Genomic DNA, 23751 nt, shown 5'->3' with positions numbered 1-23751 from the left:
ATCACCATGCACCTGCAAATGTAGTAAAAATCTACTCAATTATGTGGCAATTTAGAATTTAAAAGTAAGAAAGGGAAAATTCTGCTCTCACATAGACATACAACTCATGGTCTCCGCCCCCAAAGATACAGGTAGGGAATGTGACACACCGCGGCAGGCATGTAGCGGAGGCGTCCCCCCCACTGAGAGATGCGAGGGATGTGGAAATACTGTAACGAACACTGCGCACTTGACTGGCAGTCCCATGAGGTCATGGGAAGGGTTTTGGCAGCAAAACACATGAAATTAGTGAAAAATCATGCATTTGAGTAAAACTTATTATTCTCTAGACGCATCGGGTGGCAGGCGGGATTTTTGCTATCTATAACCCTGCCGTTACTATCCCGTATTGTCCGTTGGTAAGAGGAGTCCTTTATTCTGCTAGTTCTGGTATCTATTTCCCGCATTTCATAATCACGATCCAAACCACCGATGCATGTTGGAGATGGAGATCAAATAATTTGCGAGACCTCGGCGCTGAAACATGCGGTTCTGAGTTATTCAGTAAGTTTTACCTAGCATTGAATCGTCTTCCTTCTAATGATTCCTAACCAAACTCCAGAAGTATTTTTGTGACGTAATGTCCGGGATGGGAAACATGTAAAGACATTGTGAATAATTATAGATTGAATACGCGCCAAAACTAATTCTCAAGCATAAACATACAAATTATCAAAGAAATAATTTATAAATAATGTGAATTTAATCAAGAATACATTTCATGATTAAAATTCTTTTTTTTTTCTTCCCCGGTAAAAATGCAAGTTTCAACGTGCATCAAGAAACCGACTTACGAACGCATTCTCTACGACGAAGTGCCTGCGATCGTGAAAAAATAAAACCGCACTTCCCTCCCCAGAACTGTTCCCGTTGTCGCCTTGACGCGCCTCCCAGACGTTCGCTTCCCCTACTGCACCCACCCCCAGCCCTCACCCCCTCTGGTTGGGCGAGAAGAATGAGCCATCTCCGTCCCCAAGGAAAATAATACATAATCACCCTTCCTTTAAGTCTCACGCACCCTTCTTCCATCCCCCTGTCCTTCTTTACATCCTCCTCCTCTGGAATAGCTGTATTCTCGTTCTCCCCCACGTCGTACCCTACCCCAAACCACCACTACCCCTCCCCCCCCCCCAGTATTCCTTCCTCCACACACCATCACTCGACGCGGGCGTTACACGACGCCTCGCGGCGCTCTCCCGTCCTCGCCTCGGACGCAAATCGATCTTCTTCTGTTTCCCTTCACCCGCGAAGACGTCGTGAATGCATGTGAGTGGTAAAAGGGTGTTGGAAGAACAGTAGGTGGGGAGATGCTGGTGGCGTGGGGACAAGAGGACCGTCTGCTTTTTCTCCCCGAACAATCGCCAATAATCCCACGCGCATCGATGATCACGTTCCGATAGAATGACATCGTCTCTCCGCGGGAGGGAGGGAGAGATCCGAAAGATCCGAAGAGGGTTCCTTCGTGTCCCACTCAACCAACCAATGGCGTGCCTAAAGTTGCATCTTCGTCTTTCGGAACCTGACTTTTGAGACACGAGAAGAGTACGCGAAGGCTTCGAAAAAAAAATAACCCACTCCTCATGCATCGAGAAATTATTCAAGGATAATTAGGATTACAAGATTTTTTCCGCGTTCAACTAGTTTTTGAAATGTTTTCATGGAATTTTCTCAAGATGTATGATTCTTCTTTTTCCACACGCGGATGATTATGTTCCCTCCGAGTCAGAAAAATAGTACTTACTATATTCTTCGTCTGACTAAATCTAGAACGCAGAAAAGTCGTTTACGAGGATGCAATTACTCAAAAAACGATAAAAGTAGGAAAATCCGCGTTGATTTAACGTTGAATATAGGATATCATCCTTTGGAAGAGAGTTTTTTTTAGACATTTCCAAAAAAGTCAAAGGAACTTGCTTGCAGTAATCGTGCAATGTAGTACTCTCTTGTTTGAGAAGATTTCGCAACGAAAGTCCTAAGAACTCATCACCACACGTCGTACTGCCGCATAATTCAATGTGAGATATTTACCGACGAAAATCATGTAAAACCAAGTAGTCATAATTGAAGAGAGCATTATTTCATTTAGATGGTCCTCAAGCGTGCCCTCCGGAGACTCTTTCCGTCATTAGCAACGATAATTACGACTGAAGATAGCTAGATTTTGGCGTCCGGATAGGTGTAATCTCATATAGAAAATAGTAGCACTGCCACTAAGTAACCATAATATTTAATACTACACATCGATAAGCCAACAAGTATCTCGTTGAAAATAAAAGTAATCTCGATGGAACAAATCGACAGATACAGAATATTCGCCGTCGTTTAATACGAAGGGGAGTCAGGAGGTAAGGAGTAAACGGAGGAAAGGGGTCGATGAATGTTCATCTGCGGTCCAGGAATATGTGAATGCACGGATACAGATGCATGCTTAAGCGCGAAGAGGGGAAAGGGATGAAGATAGTACGCTGGGGAGGATTGAGGCCAGGATGGAATTTTTTTCCTTGCGAGGAAGGAAGTTGGATGGGAGTGAGAAGGAGTGGTGTTATTGAAGTAATGCGAGTTTTTTGATCGGAGGGATATAGGTGAGGGAAGAACTCTTTCTCTCTCTTCTCGCAAACATTCTTCAGTGGTGAATCATGTTGAAACAGTGGAAGGAGGAATGCGCTGATTTTGAGCAACGATTACGTGAACTAAGATGGACAAATACCAGTGGTAGTAAAGTATTAGTAGTTCAATTAGTAGATTACTAGGAATAGCAGCATTCAATATCGTCAACCCCTTCACAGTCAGTGGTTCTACATTTAGTTATCTCGCTTATATTGACAACAATGAACATATTCGTCCTCAAACTTTTAGCATTTGATAAAAATACCAACTAATGCGCTCATTATACATGAAAATATGTATTACCAAATGTACAATCATGATTTAAAAGTGCAATACGAATAAGTATTCTAAAATTAGCTCTACAAGCTCATTCTTCAAGAAAAATTGGTAAACCATATCCAATGATTCCCCAGTAATTCAACATATTTTTTGGTCAAAATATGATACATTTCACGTTATTTTATGATAAAAGCTTCATACCGAGAAAGATAGCAACTCAAAGAAATATAAAGCTACTTTTAGGCGCTCGTTAACTCACGTTTGCATAAGGTAAAGCTTAGGATGGACTAATATTTTTAGGATGATAACTTTTCGTATTCATAGTCATATTGAGCAAGACATGCATGTAGTTATTAATTAAGAATTATCTTGTGCCTTCCTTGGATACAGGGCAATTTCGTGTGTCAGTAAAGTCATGAATTGCTCAAAATTAATTAATATTCATTAAGATAGCGAAAAGATGCACTCCTCATTGAGATCACAAAAAACCGATTATTCCTGTAATAGTGTCTCCGGGTTAAATTCGATTCCAATAGCATAAAATAACAGTACAGTATAGCCACTTCATTCTCTCATCCCTCTATTAACACACTAGAAACCCAAAGAGTTCCCATTACTTTTTATGCCATGGAGGAGGCCGAGAGAGGGAAAAAAAATTTAATAATTTATTCAAATGATATGCCTGCCATAAGACCATGGACAGAAGGCCCTATTGTTTTTTTATCTGCCCTACTAGAACCAGGTTTTGCACGGTAGTAGGGATCTTTTCCGTGGGTACCATGACATGAGCCTATAATCTGAGGTGGCAAATCGGATGGACAATATATGAAAATGCCACTCTCATATGCACATGAAACTTTGAATCAACTTATATCCACAATATTACCGATATTAAATCACCTACGCAAATTCGAAATCATTCTCACTAACATGAATATAACTAAAACGCCACAGTATTAATTAATTATGCCGGAAATATGTCTGCATGAAACTGACGGCGTGATGGGCATAAGAGATCACAGCCACTCTTCATTATGCTGGGGAACGCAATCGTTGCGTAGCACCATGGATGCGCAAACATTCCACTATTGGCCGTAGGCTATTGCTTAACTATGCCATTGTTGGAAAGCGGTCGATCTATCGAGGCGGTCAGTGAACCGGGAAACAAGCGATATGTCTCCAATCTCGACCGCATCCAAGAAATTCGATTGTACGCGCATGAGCCTACACACGGTCCGAAAAGGTAGGTCCCAACTTCCTCTCCTTGCTCACTATATCTGCCAATTCTTCTTCAGTAGAGAAATGTTTAGAGGGTGAAGAGCATCGAGAGAATAGATTTTGGAAAAAGTATTGCTAAAAGTATATTTTTAAAATGATTACGGGGAGCTTATTTTTCAGCGTCTTTAGATTTGAACGATGGTAGCAGAGGTGAAATAAAAGTTATGGAAATATGAAGGTGCAAAAACAATGAGGCGTGCACTGAATGATTGATACAGTCTATTGTTTAAAACCTTATGAACGCAAGCCGGAAGATGCCTATAGATACCCTCTAGTTTACCGAAGCTGGGTGATTTTTCGGGCCCTATTCTTACCCGAGAAACTACAGGCGGCACGGGGAAATGAACTGAAACCCAATTCTGACATGTGAATTTCACACGTCCTTGGGCCTAAAGTCTACCTGCACCCATCAAACCAACCTTTGAGTAAATTATTTTGTTTTATTAAGGAATTAATTGGCATTTTTCATGACACAAGTAAGAGGAAAACAAATTGAGAGTATACTGAGAGATTCCAAATACTTAGCCTGCATGGGTGAATTACGAGGAACGATTCACATGATCGGAGTAGTAAGCTGGAACAGAATATAAACATTGGCAGAGCTAGATGTTGAAAGAATACAATAACAAAGTATTAGGATGATATACGATGATGATAATGAAGAAAATCTTAGCCACATGATGATAGAAAACAGTGCTTTGATGCTTCTGTGACTTCCTAGTAGAAACATTACATTATGCAACTCTACATTATGCAACAAAAGTGGGAAACAAACCCTATGAGGGAGAATAAACCACGGCTTTTGAGGTAGTTTTTAAGTACTTTAAACGCTATTCTATGGAAAATATGATCGATATTTACTGAAATTAAAATCTTTGAGGTTTTTTGAAATAATACGAGTATTATAAAAATATGAGGGACAGAATTAACTGCCATGAGCGCTTATTAACTGCTTAAATTCAGTTAAGTTTGATATGCTTCATTAAATTTAAATTCAATCAAAAACATTTTACTAATTTTCTTAAAGCGTTGGACCACCATTTACGGAATTATCTTTATTATTACAAGATAGAGCTTCTAGTATTATGGCAGAAAATACTTTTGAATGTTATGCATGTATAAAGCCAATGATCCGTCACCGCTTAAGTTGCCTAAGTAGGAGTTGAAGGTAGAATATTTTAGGGAATTTTCTGTGCGAAATATTATTTATTATAGGGTACTAAAGGAGGCTGTGCAATTAAATTCTACCGTCGCGCGCTTTCAATAAAACATACCCGAAAGGGTTTATCAAAATGCAAGCGAGAGTATACGTCCAACAAATACCAACCTTGAAATGCTATTTAAGCAAAAATAATAAAAGTAATCTCAGCAATACGAAATTAATTTGGACTAAAAAATAAAAATATTGAATAAAAATCAATTTTGGTTGCATTCAATTAATTTTTTCCATAATATTTAAATAACCACCATCTTATTTTGGGCATCGAAAGATCAAAACTAATGACGCACCTATCGCACATGTGGTAAAAACTTTCAATATATCCTTCGTCACCATCTTTCAAACGTTTTACATTATATATATATATATATATATATATATATATATATATATATATATATATATATATATATATATATATATAAAACGTTTGATAGAGGGTGGTGAAGAATATAGAAACTTTATTCCACAGATGCAGGAAATATCAGATATTATCTAGTTATAACCTATAAATTTATAAAATAGCATGGTGGCACCATCAATGGGTGCAAAAACCTCTGGGAAGGGTATTTTCAAATATGAACAGAAATAATTGCCCTTTTCCCACAAAGTTGAAAATCGTATTTCATGTGAAAACAATAATTTTATAGACTGCGACTGACCCTGCAGTATATACTACCTTGATCAAAAATTTCCCGGAATTTATTCAGAAAATTAAAAATACAAGTTTATTCATCTAAATCTATATTGTCCCCTTCAAAGTAATCCCCATCGACTGCAACACACTTATGCCAGCGCTTGATCCAATCCTCGAAACATTTTTTATATTCGGTTTTCGGTATGTCCATCAGTGCTTCCTGCGATTTTTCCATTACTTCCTCTCGGCTGCTAAAACGCGTTCCCCGTAATGGTTTTTTAACTCGATTGAACAGAAAGAAGTCACAGGGAGCCAAATCAGGTGAATTCGGTGGCTGTTGGATGGTATTTGTTGCATTTTTCGTCAAAAAATTACGAATAATGATAGCACTGTGCGACGGTGCGTTATCATGGTGCAAAATCCACGAGTTTTCTGCCCACATTTCTGGTCTCTTTCGGCGAATTGCTTCACGGAAACGTCTCATAACGCCCAAATAATACTCTTTGTTTACTGTCTGGCCTTCTGGCAAAAATTCATGATGCACTACACCGTTGTAATCCATGAAAACCGTCAGCATTGCCTTCTTTTTTGACTGAAAACGACGTGGTTTTTTTGGTCTCGGCTCATTTGGTGAACGCCATTCACTTGCCTGATGTCTGGATTGCGTGTCGTACTCATAAACCCACGTCTCGTCTCCAGTAATGATCCTTTTGATGAATGTGGGATCGGATTCAGCCTCGCAAATCATGTCTTTTGCGACGTCAACACGGTCTCTTTTTTGCATGAAATTGAGGTCTTTTGGCACCAACTTTGCTGCTACACGACGGAAACCCAAATCATTAACCACAATGTCTTGGGCGGATCCATAGGCAATGTTCAAGTCCTCCGCTATTTCTCTGATGGTTAATTTGCGGTTATTGACCAACATTTCTTTTACTTTATCAATTTTTTCACCGACTTTCGATGTCGATGGTCTGCCACTGCGTTCATCATCTTCGATTGACTCACGACCACTTCTGAACCGCTCGTGCCACTGGTAAACGACCGTTTTTTTTAGAGAATCGTTGCCGAAACACTTTTCCAACATTTCCAACGTCCGTGCGCCACTAAATCCGTTTTTTACGCAAAATTTAATACAAGTTCGTTGTTGCAAATTTAAATCCATTTCTGAAATTGTAAAAAATCGCCAACACACACAGAGATAGATGTACTCTTGGCTACGTAACTTTTGCAAATGTCAAGTTATGACACTAAGATTTAAAGGGAATATCAACAACAGATGTACCAATTTAACAAAAAAAACAGAACTCAAATCGGAACGATGGGAGCGCCACACGGTGGTTATTCCGGGAACTTTTTGATCAAGGTAGTATTTTTATATTCGTGGGACAACAGATATCTAAAGTCAAGAACTAAAAATATTTATCAAAGGGGAATATTTTTACATTTGGCCTACTTCAATCCGCCCCTAGCTGGCACGTACACTTTTTTTAACCTGACGTATAAACTGAATCTTAAAACAAATATATTGGCTTTCTGCATTTAAGAAATTGAAATCACACACCAAAATTGACTCACGGTGGGTAATATACTCGTATTTGCAGCTTTTTGTTTGAGATATGCGACCTCTGAGGTATTGGTGAAGGCTGACAGGCCATAAATTACATTCTGAAGGAATAGAGAAGATAAATCAAACTTCGACATTAACAAATAAATTAAAGGACTAACTTTGTAGTTCCACACGAACTACAAAGTAGTAACTTTGTAGTTCGTGTGGAACTACAGAGTTAGTCCTTTCATTTATTTATAATGAATCGGTTCCATAAAGTTACGCCAGAAACCATCAATTCGACATTAACATTATTATTTTAACCAGATAATAAATATACCTCGCTTAAACTGCCATCTGACGGACGAATTACTACACTGGAATGTTATTTCAACATACTCATGAATCGGATCAATTCGAACATGAAACAATAAGAGAATACGTTATCTAGGCATATATGGGCACCCTTTTGTGGCTTTGTTGAAGTAAAGAAGGACAGAGACGGAGGGAATATTATGTGACTTTCGTCGGGCGATGACGTTGGGGGACGACGGGACAGTCTATCGTGGGGAAACTTTTCTTCCCCTGCTAGACAGAAAGCGTGCGCTCAGGCGATGATGCTCGGTGAGGAGAAATGAAGTTCGGACATGTGTAGTGGGTTCGTCCGAAGACGGGTTTTTGGGAGCGGGGAGACGTTTCCTGCCTCGAGGTTGGGAAGCCGAACGGTTGTCTCATGGAGCGGATGATTGCTCCACCGGGACAGAGTGGTATCGCTAACATTGCCTCCGGTCTCTCCCAATCCCCGCTTACCCCACTCGCACACCCCTCCCCCGCCGCCTTCATCCTCTAAAACCCCACTCCGCCACGCCTAATGGCCACTACAAATGGTCAAGACGTGAGCCAAGAGACCTCAGCGTAAACAAATGGAAAGATGGAAATACACCGCGATGACTCACATCTGCTATGATTATTATTCACCATATTGGAATGCATCTTATGCACCCACTAAATCTTCGCAATGACAGAGAGTGAAAATTAAATTACAAATACTTCTGCGTCAATCCTTTTCGTTCTCAGTTCGATCTTTCAAACAATTTTAGAACGTAAAATATGAAAAACTTTAATTTGGTTGAACGTAAGTTTTTCCGAAATTTCAACAAGCGCGCAATTCTACGCCCTTTTGATATTTGTCGTCCGGTGTACTAAGTCCGGTGTACAGATCTTATCATCATCTTACGTTTTTATACGCTAAGTATGAGTATGTAGGAACTTGTCAAACCATTGACAAAAACTGTATGCAGTAATTGTACAATTTTTGTGCACACATATAATAGAAACTGAATGAAGAGAAGCAGGTCAGTATATTCATCCAAAGGTATAATTAATAATATTATCAATTCCCCTAATCGCAATTTAGATTGACAGTTGCTGATAAATTTATTTCAATTTCATATTTAAATCGGAATATAGAACTTTCCGACACTTTTTTGAATCCATTCTTATTACTTCTCATCGTTTACATACAAAGAATGCTACATCCAAAGTCGCATGATGCGTTTTCTGCACTGATTAGGCAAATTTGTTAACTAAAACAAAGAAGAGAGGACGTATTTTTTTTATTTTAGCGTTGAAAAGGAATCTGCATTGTTCGATAAAAGTGCAGGCAAAAACCATTGTCCAGCATTTTGGGTAGAATTATCTCTCGGCGTTCAATGCATGCGTCTGTCCTTTGGTTAAGGGGGAACCGTCAATAAAAATCCGTCAAGTCGTTCATCCTCCTCTCTCCTTCCTCCTTCAATCCTAAATATATCCCATCACCGTCCGTCTATTTTCCGATGACCTCCCCTTTGCGGAAAAGCCTTAATGCCTCCCTCCCCTCGCAATCAATGGACGTTCCCCTTCGACCATCTACACGTCAATTTCCAGCCAATGTTTGCCGATAAATTAATTCAATTCGATTTCTCATCGTTCGTACGGGCATTTCATGAGCAATAGATTGACTTCTGAAATAATAACGCTCCAATCGGAAAGGTCAGCTGTTGCCATGAGTATCCGACATTTGGAGGGTAAAATTGTCCCCCGGATAGGAGGAACTCGTGGGCAGTTTATAGGCTGCAGGGAGCTCAAAATGGGCAAGGGCTTGTAAATAGCCCCGTTTGCGAAAGGCTAGGGAATTAATGGTCCCGAAATGCTAGCAGATAGATCCGCGATTCAAAACTAATTCCAATGATGACCGTAAAATGAGCCATTTTATACGCTATGGCTTACTCTAGAAAAGACTCATCGGAAAGAATGAATTTAGCGGAAAAAATTTCACTTCCAAGGGTCAAAATAGATGAATCGGCATCATCACCTTGATGCCGACACACAGTAAATGATACAATGGAATTTAATCGATCTTTTTTGAAATTCCTCTCAATGATCTCACTTTTCCTAGATTATAAACCCTTACGCAGTTTCCCTGGATGGTTGTCTGCAACATACAGTTGAAATAGGTAAAAATATTCCTGGTTGCCGTACTCAATCACCACCATAAAAGTTGCACCATAAAAGCAATTCTGCTGAGCGAATATATCATGGTTTTTCATTCACTTCATTAATATACCATTACGCTTTGAAAAATTTTCAAATTCTAAAAGTTTGAAATTGAAGATAATTAAATATGTACCTTTGTTTCGATTAATGTAGCTTTCATTGCAACATGTTTATAACGTATAAACTATTAGTAAACAGTCATACTGTAGTTGAAACAAGAGAAATTTGTGATGGGGCTTATAAACTGATCTTGCAGCTTCATACTCGAATTTTCAAACTTCCAGATACGAATATTTTTGACATTCACATATTTGTAAATCAACTTAACATTAATAGAAACAACGACGATACCTTTAAGAAAGAAATTAATCCTCCTATAATCATCCAACATTTCACTCTCGGACAACCCTCTAAGATGAAATAGAATCTTCTAGTCTTCCTCCTTGCATGAGCACTCACACATTAACATTTTTACAAACATCATCTGATCATCTGACGACGCCGTAAGCACTGGAAATTCATCAAAGAATGAAGCCCTCACTCGACTATCGACGATCCGGTATGTCACGTCATTCTTATTAAAATATCGCGTGGAGCGAAAGGAGAGATGATTTTCATCAAATGACATTACGGTACGAATTAACGATTTCCTTTTTCCTCTTTCTTTCAGATCCATATCAGATGTTCGGACCCACAAGCAGTAGACTGGCAAGTTCAGGTAAGTTCCTTTTGTTTCTCCTGTTTCACGTTCTACCAAGTCGAGAATGTGAATAGCGTCGTTACCCGCTAATTAAACCGCTATCCCGCCCCGCTCGCCGAGTTAGTTCATTTAGATATCATCTGTCAGGGGCAACTTTTTCGAAATTTTCCCCGGGACGGAAGGGTAAAAAATCAAATGTGACAGTTTTATAATTAAAGTTCGGAACGGTTTCTGTAGAATATTTTCAACGGATTCACTCACGAGCAGTAAATACGTAAAAATGGATTTCAAAGAAGTCGATGATTATGAGATGAACGGGCGCTTAAACAACTACCGTAAATTTTGCAATTGTCTTTATTTATATAAAAAAGCAGTCAAAAAATTACACAAAGGCAATGCATATTATATATAAAACAAAAGGAAAAATCAGTAAACAATAACGAAAATTTGACAAAAAAAATTTCAAGAACAGCTACAACATAGCTTTAGAGCACACATGCAAGCTGAGAGACCTAATGGTTTTCTGGCGTAAAAGGAAGGAGGTGAAAGCGGCGAGTGAGGAAAAGAGGTCCAGGGAAGGATGCTGAATGGCTAGGGTATTAAATGTAGCGGGGAATCAATGGAATAGGGAACGCAAGGAGATCGAAAGACGGAATTTTGGAATCTTCATCATACTCGAGTTACGTATTCGTCGAGGAGGTACACAAATTGAGAAAAATAAGTTTATTCTGGATTTAAATAGCCTCCTGAAGCAGGTACAAGTATGAAATATCGTCGTGCTGCTAAAATTAAAGTGGAATTAAGAATATTTCCGCATAAATGTTGTTAAAATACTTTGATGTGAGAAATCAGTTATAGGGCTTCATACCTAAAATGATACTTATAAAACTTAATTGCTTCTCATGTACTTGGAAATAATTATTTGATAGTAATACAGTGTGTAGATATTATTATTGGTGTTCTACGGTTAGGGTAGGTTTTGGAGAATTTCTGCACAAATATCTAGATATCTCTCTGTCTCTCAGCTAGCCGGGGTGAGTTTATAAAATTTCCGGAATATGTAATCCATACTACTCTGCAATTTTTCCATAAATAGTTTTGTTGGGAGAAATCTTAAGGAGGCAGGACAAATGGATGAAGGGCGTATTGATCAGCAGTGGGATGTTGAAGACTGTAATAGAGGGGAGAATGTTGGGCAAACGAGGAAAGGGCAGGAACAGGATAAGGATCTTGAATGGGATGAAGGGAGGAAGGAAGTATACAGAGATGAAGAGAGACCTGATGTACGAGTCGAGTAGGTTACTGGATTGCGTTTTGTTAGGAGCCACAAATATTTATTTGGTAGTTGTGTCCATCCAAAAACCTACCTTAACCGGTAGATTACCTTATAATAATAATAATACAAATATATTTGTGAGGGAAGACAAATATTTCGGTGGAACATCGAAGTCATCAGTCGGATAATGAGTTCTGAAAAACCCTGAAGCCGATATGTTGCATCGCACCGATCTTGTAGTTGCACCCACCGCATGTATTCATCAGCTGTAGACCAAGAATTACACTCGCCATCAAAAAGGTTAGGATAGATTACTCCATGCGGCACTTGACCCCAAACCCTCGCGGCATACCGACCACCCTAAGCCCGCCCCTTCACCTCAACGCCACCCGACACCCCCGCCGCCCCAGCAGATGACTCGACGCTACACCTTGCTGGCAAAAGGGGGTGGGGGGAGGGTAGCGTGGACGAGGGCAGCCGTGTCGGGCCGTGACTTCGGTAGTCACGTGCCGGGCCGAGCGGTCGCCTCGCACGCTCCGGACGGCGTCCCGCGTAATTACCGCCCGGGCCGAATATCACCCGGCTCGCTCGGGGAGCAGGAGGAGGAAGAGGAGGCGAGTGGGCGGTCGGCCAGGGCGCGGAGAGGAGGAGGGTGGTTTGCTTTCATCGCTGGGATCGCACTCCCAGCCCGTGCGTGAGACCCCCGAGGGGGTACGTTTTTGAAAAATGGCGTGGGCGGAGTGAGGTGTGTACGTGTGCATGTTTCACCCCCACCCACACACACCACGACCATCACGTATATATATATTTTTTATATTTTTGTTCCCGTGCCCCCGGCGACGCACCTCTGAAAGCGCGAGACGTGCCGAGAATGGTCGATCGGATTTTGTTTTTCTTTTGCATCCCCTCCCCCGCAGCGTGGCGCGACGCGCGGAGGCGACGTAAAACAAACACGCGCGAACATCAAATTGGTTTCACGCTCGTGTGTCCTCGTCGATAGCGTACGCGCACATCTCATTTGTTCCCTACGCACCGAGGCTGGTCCACATCAATTCTTTTTTTTTGCCGCGGGTCGGAGCGTAAATATCCGAATTGGTATTGAGGATCGCATGCCCCTGTAATTACTCTACCTCGATTAAAAAAACAAAGTTAAACACTCTGATTTCGAAGCAGTATCGTCCAGCATCCTACGAGAGCCTAATCTTAAAATTATGCAAGCCGTAGATTGTCAACGACTGTCGTGCGGGAACCCTTAGCGATTAAAGGTTTAAGTATACACACGATAAGTTAGCGGTTAGTATTTCGTCAGGGTTGAGACGAAGGAAATGATATCAGATCCTTTATATTTCCTTGGAATTTTTTAAGGGTTTCATGGCCAGATAACATTGGAGAAAGCATTATCATTTTGAAAATAGGGCAAACGCTTTGGGGCTTAATACCGTTCTCCAGCGTTAGAATCGCGGCAAGGTACCGTAGTCATCATCTATCTCACCAACACTACTTCCGCCTCATCATCCCTGACTACGCCCCTGACGGTCCAATATCTATATCAATATTTAAATCAATATCATCTAGGCTTTCTCCCGTCAAATCTCTGTTATAAACGTTTCGATATTCCGCCGTTAAGTCTTTTTAAGACAAGACTCCCACGACCTATCCCACGTCCGAAGTCGGTCACGCAGCAGGTACGACGTTCTGCTTTTTTTGGGGCGGGTATGGGAACTTTTTCTCCTCGCTCTTCCGTCCACTCAACTTATGACTTTTCCACCTCGTCCCCCTATCTCCCTGTCCTTCTTCGTATCTCCCCCCCCCCCATGTTGGTAGGCGCGTCCGCCAATGTGATCGCCTTGTGTTAGCCGACGAAAGACGAGGTGGCGGAAACCTGTCTCCTCATTGGGAAAACATTTGCATTTTTTTATTCCTCTTTCCCCCTCACTTTCCCATTGTCTGGGGTTCAGTTTTCCCTCGGGTGACAGCAAATTGACGCCACGCGCCTCGACGAAGGGTCGACGGAAGGAGATGAGTCGGCGAATAACCGACAAGGTGGCTAGTGTGGGAAGTTAATGGTCCCGAGGTCACGGTTGCCCTAATCTAAATTATACAAAATGGGGTACATTTATAATATGTGCGTGGAAAAACCATCAATGTTTCCCCAATTATCGAAGTGGCACACTAGTAATAGCTCAAAAAATGTAGTCCGGAATTTTTTTCAACGCATGCTCGATAAACTTTTCTGTTTCATCCGCCATTGGGCAGAACTTATTTGGAAGTGCGATAGTGAGAAATGACAAAGATTTGGCTGGAAGATTTTAACCAATTTGTGGATGTTCAAATTCCAAGTCATAGGGATATATTAGAAATTTACATGCATTATATGCATAAGCGTCATCTCTCTGTCGCAGGCGGAATCGATAGCCATATTTGAGATCATTAATCAAAAATACTCAACGCTTCTCAAACTTTCCTAGGAAAGGAAGATCCATAGAAGAGCAGGTTATGATAAAGTGAGTGGAATTTGATAATTATACCCGGTATACATTTTCTCGATTATACAACATTATTCATGATGAAATTCTTTGAAATGCGTGGAGCTAAATGAATATCGTTGAACTAATGTATTTTAGTTCATGAATAATTGTACATTTCATCAGGTTTTTAACATTAATATTGTTTTATGAAGTTACTCGAAATTTTATTTTTATACCTCCCCCGATGAGACAATTCACAAAATTACGACACCTATACGAAAGTTCCTTCTGCTGAATATTATTTAATCTAGGTTTTGTACAATCTAGGTAATCAAAACTATTTGGTTTTTAAAAATTGTTATAAAACTTCAGCAAGAGTACCTGTCTCATTAAATATCATAACTAAACCTTTCGAAATTTTTTTCCGATAATAACTGTTACCTCCAATTCCTTTTGATACCCGATAGGTTTATAACTATAATATTCCAATACTAACAGCATTAATAAGAATTTCAGGTTCCTAGGCCAAATTAGGTGCACACGATTCAGAAAATTTATCACTTAAACGTGTGTAATGGTTTATAGTGAAAGGACTATTTATGTAAAATAACTATCAAGTGACATATAAAATGGGCTATCGTGTATAAGAAAGCCAAAATGAACGGAGTAAAATAAAATACAATTTGATATAAATCGTTAATCAGAGGTAAAATAACCTTAGCTGTCTATAATAAAATCATGTCAATGAAATTTTTAATTTTATGACACCATTATAAATTGAGAAAAATATTTAATTGGAAATGGCGATAATTATTTGAGGCACAATGCAAAAAATTTTTTATATTGCTCAGTAAAAAGATAATTTAATTCCAAATAAATAAAATTCCACTTTTCGCTAGGCCAATCTAATATGGTATAGAAGGTAGATCTATCTTATACCATCCATGTAGCAACGTTTCCTGCGTTGATTGGCATATTTCACTTATTCCTAACATACAGTAATATTAAATAGTATGGTATATATATGACTCGATATATATGAATGGAATTCCTAAAATGAAAAAATAAAAATAGTAGCCTTTGACACTTTTTCTAAAATTTTGCAAGCCTCCTCTAACCAAAATTATAAAAATACAATAATTTTATCTGTAGCTGATCTATTCATGTCTCTAACGTTTGGCCATATCAAAACTTATGCAAGACTATGAAACCAATCATTAATTTCCCTAATTAAATCGTTGTCATGTAAAATAAATTACGTATACTTTCGATTATCTCGCCTTCTTAGGAGTTTTCTCATATTTTCGCACGAATTTTGTCGCTAGTAAGGTTCTTTGCCATCCCAAAAATGAGAATTGAGCACAAGAGTAAAAAAAGCAAATCCCCCCCCCCCCAATATTCACCCATGACCTCGTATAAAGTGCCGGTCACAATATTTCCGGCGAAGCATCCCTGAAACACGAAAAAAAAATAAATTCCGTCAGATCCTTCACGACCTGGAGGAAACGGGGTAAAAGCCACCGACATACGCCAACGATACCTCCACCAACAAGCACGATCCCCAACATACACACCCTCTGGAGAGTGAAACGACCGGGGGTGCCCCAAAGTTCATGACTGTCGTCTACTGATTTAAACGCCGCAGTGGACTTGGAAAGAATGGCGAGGCGGGGGCGGGACAGGAAAGGGAGCAACGTGAATCGTTGACCGCCGGCCGAGGAGGAAGTTTGGGAAGGACTTCATTTGAATATTTAGCCCGGAACAACAACCACCCTTCCAAGCTTTATCCCCTCCGCGGAAGCGGCTCGGAGGAGGATGGAGAGGAAGCGGTCAGTGCGTCCACTCTCCCTCCCTCTACGGCAAACAACCCGACCGGGGAAAGGTGTGCAGCAGGACGTACAGGACGGCGGCAAAAAAATAAGAAGTAATGAATCGCGTATGAGCCCCGGCGAGGGGGGACGATGATGAATTACGTCCCGCGCGGATTCAGGGGGGAAGTTAGGAGAGGAAGGAGTAGGAGGAAAGCCGGAGTGTTTGCGCCGGGATGCTTGGGTGAATTTCGGGTAGGCGGTTGCGGACGGACCGGGTGACGCGACCGCGATACACCACGGCGGCAGCACCTGGGCACTGGCTCATTAGCCATACACGGGCGGGAGAGGCGGAAAGAAGGAATTAGCATATACGGAAAGGTGCGCGCAGGGAAGGTTATTGCGCGCCGGAAGAAAGGTGGAAGAGATAAGCACGCAGGGAAGTCATGATTCCGGGGAGGGTAGGGAAAGAGAGAGAGAGACACTTTTGAAGCATGGTTCCCTTTTTTTAAAAAAAAAATTCGGCACGGTCGCCGACCGTCCGTTGTCGCAGTCGCCGTATCCGATAGGGATTCAAATTGGACCCGGTCAACACAACGCCAGTCTACTTCCCGTCCCCTCCATTCTCTTTGGTAAAGGGGTAATTTGAGCATTTTACAGCTTGGTTAGAACGCGAGAGGCCAGATGGAGAGGGTTTATAAAATCTCTCCTGGGATCCAGGATTCTTCCTTTCCTGCTTGCATGATGTTTCACTTAGGCCCAGAACGAATTACCACGATAAAAATCTCTTGGAATAATGATTTCTCACGAACCTTTAAGGTTAATTTCCTACAGTCTCCGAACTATTTTTGAATCGACCACAAGGCTAAATAAAAATCAAGTCTTCCCTCTAAAAGAATCAAAATGAAGGATCAAAAGTAAGTTTCTAAAAAACCCGTTCAGGATGGTGTTATTTCTACTGATTTGTATCTCCTGACATGTCCTTTAACTTTAATGGTGTGTCCGTTTATTTTCATCCACCAATAGTCAGTTTTCTCATGGCACTCTACTTTTCTCATGCCTTCGAGTTACCTGTCTAATGCTCATTTTCTTTCCCTGCGGATCTTCTTATCACTTCCCAAAGCGTGGCTGATTGTTTTCTTCGTGGCCAGTCGCTGCAGAACTGATATTTCTTGAACAAACAAGAAAATAAAATCTTCAATGTCATTTTCAAATCATTAGTAATCACACTATTGGACAGCCCTAACTTAATTGGGGACTGAAATAACCAGGTCCATTTCTGAGTCATTATTGAACATAGTTATGCTTTTAAGTGACAACTTCGTTATGACACCTCTCTATACCCGATAATCCCATGCACTTTCAATGTGCGCAATATGAAAAGCCCAATCCTGGAAAGCATATTTTTCATATTTTCATGGTATTAAAAATATTTGAGTTTAGACATAATTATGTTACGATTTAAAGCATCAAAAAACTGAAGGATTTTCCGTTCCTAAAATTTCCTTCCTAAACCTTTTTAATAAACATTCAACTCTAATCCCTAGATATTGAATTTTACCACATACAGTGTGTAGTATTTTAGATATAATTTCTCATGTATCAGTCACCATATTAGACGCTCAGGTTATTGTAGAAAAACTCGAGTATTTTTAAGGATGAGAAATGTAATCAGCTAATAGACGAATGTTCAGAATGTTACGAGTAGTTTTTCAAAAATCTGAACTATAATCAACTGCCTCCTTTTAGCTAATTGTATTATTTCCCGTGGAAGTTTGTGTGCCTTTCACAAGTAAGTCCTAAGCCTTTCACGCCTTTCACGCATGAACCATTTCCTGAAATATTTTCTTCTCAATATTCTGAGAATTTTACCAATAATTGACGAAAGGAAGCAGTCTATATTTGCACTACAAACCCTCTAACTTAATTTGATAAAGCTTCAATTTATGTCAGGAAAGGCTTCTCTTGAGTTTTGCCTTGACTCAACCGTAATCGTTGATTCACCTTGACTCAACCAAATTGATACCAGATTCACTGTAACCATTACTCTTCTAACTAAATATGCTTAAATCTTTTTTTCTCAATTTCAGAGACCCATTACTCACTCTCTCTCTCTCTCTCTCTTTGTAAATAATTAAAGTAGGTACGTGACGACATCAGACAGCCTCATTGCACAAGGTAATTGTGAGGTGGCGTAGATTGAATACTTTACGCGAAGGTAAAGCGATTAATCGAGGTCTCGCTCTACCTAGTTCACCCAAAATTATACACACTATGCACACACAATCTGGGACCTCACCGCCTTTCACTCGGTCACTCTATCCTTTTTATCGCCCAAAAAATCTGAGATCATTTAGGGGAAAAAATTAAAACAGAAAAATCGTTCGAGGGTTAGATTGTTATCCCATGGACGCGGGTGGTTTCCCCCACCCTCCGCCCGGGAACGGAAAGGACAAGAGGTCCGGAAAGGGCTCGGATTTAACACCCGGCAGAATGTGAACATAAAAGTGAGACGAATGTTTGCTCTAATACCTTCCGAAACTTAATTTTTTAACGAAGATAGAGGAGTCAACATATCCGACTGAAGGTCACGATCGCATAAATGAGTTTCTCTCGTAGAGTAGAAACGGCAAATTTTTAGGACGCTTTTCATATTCATAATTTTTAAATCTTCTTCCATTTAGACTGAATATTGTGATTATAACGCCTGTGCTAACAATTTTTATAGTGTCACGTCAACTTGATTACGATTTCCGTGGCGCGAGGTTTGCGATTCCTTTGTGACTGTTCGCCACCTTCTGAAGATATGTACCAAACACGAGGCAGTATTCGAATCTCCAAACATTAGGGAAGACCTTAACATTATTCTTTGTGATAATTCTTAAGCCATATCCAGAGTAATTTGGTTAATAAAGGACTTATTAAAGAATTTATTCCACCTAGTCTCATACTTTCACCGCAGATACATGCATCGTTGTAAAATATTAACTTACATGATACAGTTTCGAAAGACTATGCTTATTCTACACTTTTTTATTTTCTTTTGTTCTTAATATGGACCAAGTAAGATACAAATGGCCTGTTACCAAGAGACATAAAACTAATCTACGAATGCAACTCCAATTTCGAAAAAAACTTAATCATCAAGTAAAGTTTCTCTATGTCTGACCGCCCTGTCAATGTTTTACTTAACACGTCAATGTCCCTGCCAGCGTTTCATTGAAATCAAATAATGTGTACCCAAATTACAACTATTCCATTCTTATTTCCTGCATTGTCATTGCTTTATAAAAATATCTCCGTGCATTTATAGTGATAACCTGGGAAATATACAGATACCTTGATCTCTATAGATATCAGAAAGGTCTTTTAGCTACTAAATGCTACACGCCGTCTAGAGGCAGCCTCGACTACTTGCCTATGGAATGAACTGACAGCAACACCTCAGAGCGGAGCGAACGAATCAACTGTGGCAGAGGAATCATGGAGGGAGGCGAGGAGCGAGCGAAAGAAGGAAGGGAGGGAATCAGGCATATCGAGGAAGTGTATCGCCGGGTTGAGTTTCTACCATTCTGCACGGGCGACGGATGGGGCGGAGTGGGATAGAGATCGGGGGAATCTATTGAAAGGGAGCCCGAATTCGAGTGTCGGTTGAGGGAATGGGAGACCGCTAGCTGAAAAAAGTGCGGGCTTCTGAGTGACTGTTATGTGTGCATACGTGAGAGAGAGAGATAAGAGGGGAGAGACCTGGTGGGAGGGTGGTGGGAAGACACACTTTGATTGACGTAGGATGCATCTGTGACGCATTTATCGTTAGGGAGGGATGGGAGAAACGGGGTGCAACACGGTGTAGAGGAGGACTTAACAATTGCTTCGTCCCGAAGAATGGGACAGACGGACACCGGTCGCGGTAAGTCTTATGCCTCCACACAGACACATACATATGGAGGTGTGCGCAGTTACGTCAATGCGTCGGCATTGAACGCGTCTCGGGCGTTGAATGTTCACATTCATGTGATGACATCCCGGTGCGTACGAAGAGGGAGGAGCAATCATTATGGGGGATGGAGTGCCAGACGACGAACATACCGCAGACGAGAGAATGCAATCGTGGTCACAAAGGTGATTTGCCTCCAAAGCGCAGCGTCCAAAATAGAGACGGCGGACAAAAAATAAAACGGACTGGAATGACAGCGGCCCAACATTTATGGAGAAAGATATTAAGAAAGCATCTCCAGTAAATGCATAACTGCCGCATCAATCCTACCCGACCATTAGTAAGTGAAATCTGAGGTGTTAAGGGCAAATATTTATTTACCAATAAGCACTTAAGTTTCTTAAGAAACATTATAAAACCTAATGTTTATTCTATCAGTTATGGTGACGTGTATACGGAAATGTTGACAGTTAGTTGTAAGGTTAGAGTGGAAGAAAGTGTGGCGTGAAGCAGTGAAGTTTAAGATATAGTCAAACACGAAATAGAAAATTAAGGAAATCCCAAAAAGATCATTTGAAATCATGCTGATCGATCATGCTAAGAGAGTTGGCGATGAAAAACTCTCTAAACTATCGAAGACGCAGTGAGAACTGCAAAACCTATACATTGGACCGTTTACATGATTTTCCTTGTAATAGTGTTCAAATAGAAGTTATTTTATAATTATATATAAAACAACGCATTCTATCCTCAATAAGTACATTTAAAAGTCACCAAAGAGTTCTTCGAATTTGAAAACCGAGCCTCATGTCTGACAAAAATGTAATGAGTAACAAGTATTTCAGAGGTATTAGCAAAATTAACTCTTTCTTAAATTTTGTATTAGCAAATCAATGTTGAAATCCACTTAATCAAAAGAGGATAGTTCCACGAAAGAGACTGTGTAGTAAGCAGTAATGCAACATCAAAATCATCAGCGCATTAAAATCTGTAAGTATTGAAGTATACAGCAAATGTCAGTTCTGAGCCGAGCGTGACACGAGAAAAACCTTTTTCCACGCAAATTATAATCTCTGAAATACGTTGCCCATAGCAGACCTCAAGTTTTGAGGCAACAATCGGGAATTCATGCCCGCGTATAAGGAGGAAACGGCATTGTCAGGAGAGCGCATAAACGTGAGTGATTTGTACAGAAGCACGTATATGAGATGCGAGGGAAAAATAGGATGGAGATGAGAGAGCAGAAAATATGACAACTAGGCTGGGGAGGGAGACAAGGAGATCAAGGTAGCATAAATCAGCACTGCGCGATGCCCAATCAGAAAGAAATAGCCGAAGAGGACTAACTGCCTTTCAACTTATCCCTACTCTTTGAACCACGATCCCCAACCCTCTGAATCGCAAAATAGATCCGGCGGTGGCGATTTCGAAGTCAAATGAAGTCCAACGCGTGAAATGGCGACGGAGAGTTCCACCTTCCTTTTTCATTTTTGTTAGATTTTTTGGACAGAGGTGGGCATGGGGACGCACTAAGTTTTGATGGGAGGGAGCAGTATATGGTTACGAGCAAAAAAATCACTCCGCAAATATAACTCGCCGTGGGAACACAGAGGAAAATACGTGTTACGTGCGCGGGAACGTGGTAGAGGTTGGAAGGAAAAGGAATAGGGTATGAGGATGAGAGGGAACGAGAGAGGGAGAAATGGGAGTGGATTGAGAGTGGGTGGGAGGACGAGGGGGAGCAGATAGCAGCATCGGAATCCAACGACCCCCGAATGGCCTGCTCCCGGGAGAGGGTGGCGCGGGGGCGCGAGGGAAGGAAAGGGGGTACGCGGAGGAAGGGTGGAGTGAATGCGAGTGGACATTGTGCGCGATATAAATCATTGGACGAGTCGATTTGCATTGTAGCCCGCAACGACTCCTACCCCAGCCGTCTCTCCCCCCCCTCCGACCCCACCCCGTCCGCGCCTTCCCCCAAACCGTACACCCCTGCCCCCCCATCCCCCCATTCTCCACGCCCACTTCTCCTATTATTCCCTCCCTCGTCCCGCGACACACAATGATTCGATTTGGTCAAATGCGCTGAATTCGAGATAATGGTCAAATTCGCCGAATTCGAGATAAATATGTGCAATGGTAATTTGGCAGTGTTGATTACGGTCAATTGACCTCTCTCGGACGCGCCGTGCCGACAATTCCTCCTCCCCACACTTCTCCATTCTTCCCCACGTTCCAGTCGAAGGGATATTATTGTTATCACGTCCCCTCCCCCCCCCCCGAATGCAGTCATTGGACGTCCCCATATTTCTCGCCGACAGTTTTCAACCTTTGATTCGGATCTCGGAGTTTTTATTTTTCGATGACGCTTTCGCCGAGGAATGAAGGATGATCACAGTCCACCACGAGTTGCGGCTGGCGACAGAATTATTTTTTTTAACTACGAATGCCACTCCACGGGATTTAATGTGTTCTCTGAGTACAAGTGTTGTGTGAGAACGTGTGAATATCATCGTCATAAGCATCAATCAACATAAAACCGTAAATACGAGGTGGGTAGCAATAATTCGAAATTTCATTCATGTGAAGAATAATTAGAATATAGATTATATTTCTAAAAGAGAAGATAAAGTAATGAATAAAAATGGAAAAGATCTTTTGTTTCAACTAACCCAGTCCAGAAAAAAATCAACAGTCCCTCGAATGTTAGTTAAATTTTTAAATGTAGAATAATTTGTTTTTTTTCTGATACAATTAATAGAAAAACATCACTACATGTATTTACAGAGATTTGACCATGATGTAACCAGCCATTTGAATGATGCACACAATTGTTTGAGGATAGATAGCGAGATGGGAGCAAACATATACATGTACACGTGAATACAGAAAACAAAACGAGCATGCTGAGCGGAATTGACTCATTAAGCAACTGCTTAAATGGCAGGATATTAATCCATTTTATGCCAGTGCAGGAAATTGCACGATGAGAGATACGGTCAGCATAAGGATTTGGGAAATAAGTGTATAGCCACATGTGCTTGTCATTTTTTCTTACTGCGAGTTCAAAGTTGTGCGTAGAAAAAGTATTCTAGATCTCGCTCACCGAGTCTGGTCGAGGCCTGCGGAAATGGTGAAAAAGAATGAGAAAAAGGGAATGATGGCCGAGGCGAAGATTGTGTAGTAAAAATAAATTGTGCGAGAAAGATTAAGCAATTGATGAGTGTGGTAAGGAAAGAAATGTGTCAATAGCTGCAACGTAACCATAATATCAAAATTAGGTGAAAAAGGAATGGCGCATGAAATAGAAAACCAGCCGATTAAAATATACTTTTTAATTTAGAAAAAAACGAGATGCACCCGAGGGTGATTTTTATTAATTAAACACTAATCTTTACGACAGGAACCAATGGCATTTACCT

At 40.8% G+C, this 23751-nt stretch overlaps 1 protein-coding gene across 1 annotated transcript in view; it reads left to right on the top strand.

Moving 5' to 3' along the window:
• The window catches only part of Ets65A (DNA-binding protein D-ETS-3), a 185345-nt gene that overhangs the window by 98353 nt on the left and 63241 nt on the right, over positions 1 to 23751 (top strand). The window contains exon 4 of the mRNA XM_071590294.1: positions 10814 to 10861. Within this exon, the coding sequence (XP_071446395.1) occupies positions 10814 to 10861 (48 nt within the window). The remainder of the gene's footprint in view (positions 1 to 10813; positions 10862 to 23751) is intronic.

Source organism: Hetaerina americana, unplaced genomic scaffold (genome assembly GCF_022747635.1).
Source record: "Hetaerina americana unplaced genomic scaffold, ioHetAmer1.1.p SCAF_4, whole genome shotgun sequence".
NCBI lineage: Eukaryota > Metazoa > Arthropoda > Insecta > Odonata > Calopterygidae > Hetaerina > Hetaerina americana.
The sequence above is the reverse complement of the archived record's forward strand: the minus strand, read 5'-3'. Positions and strand labels throughout refer to the sequence as shown.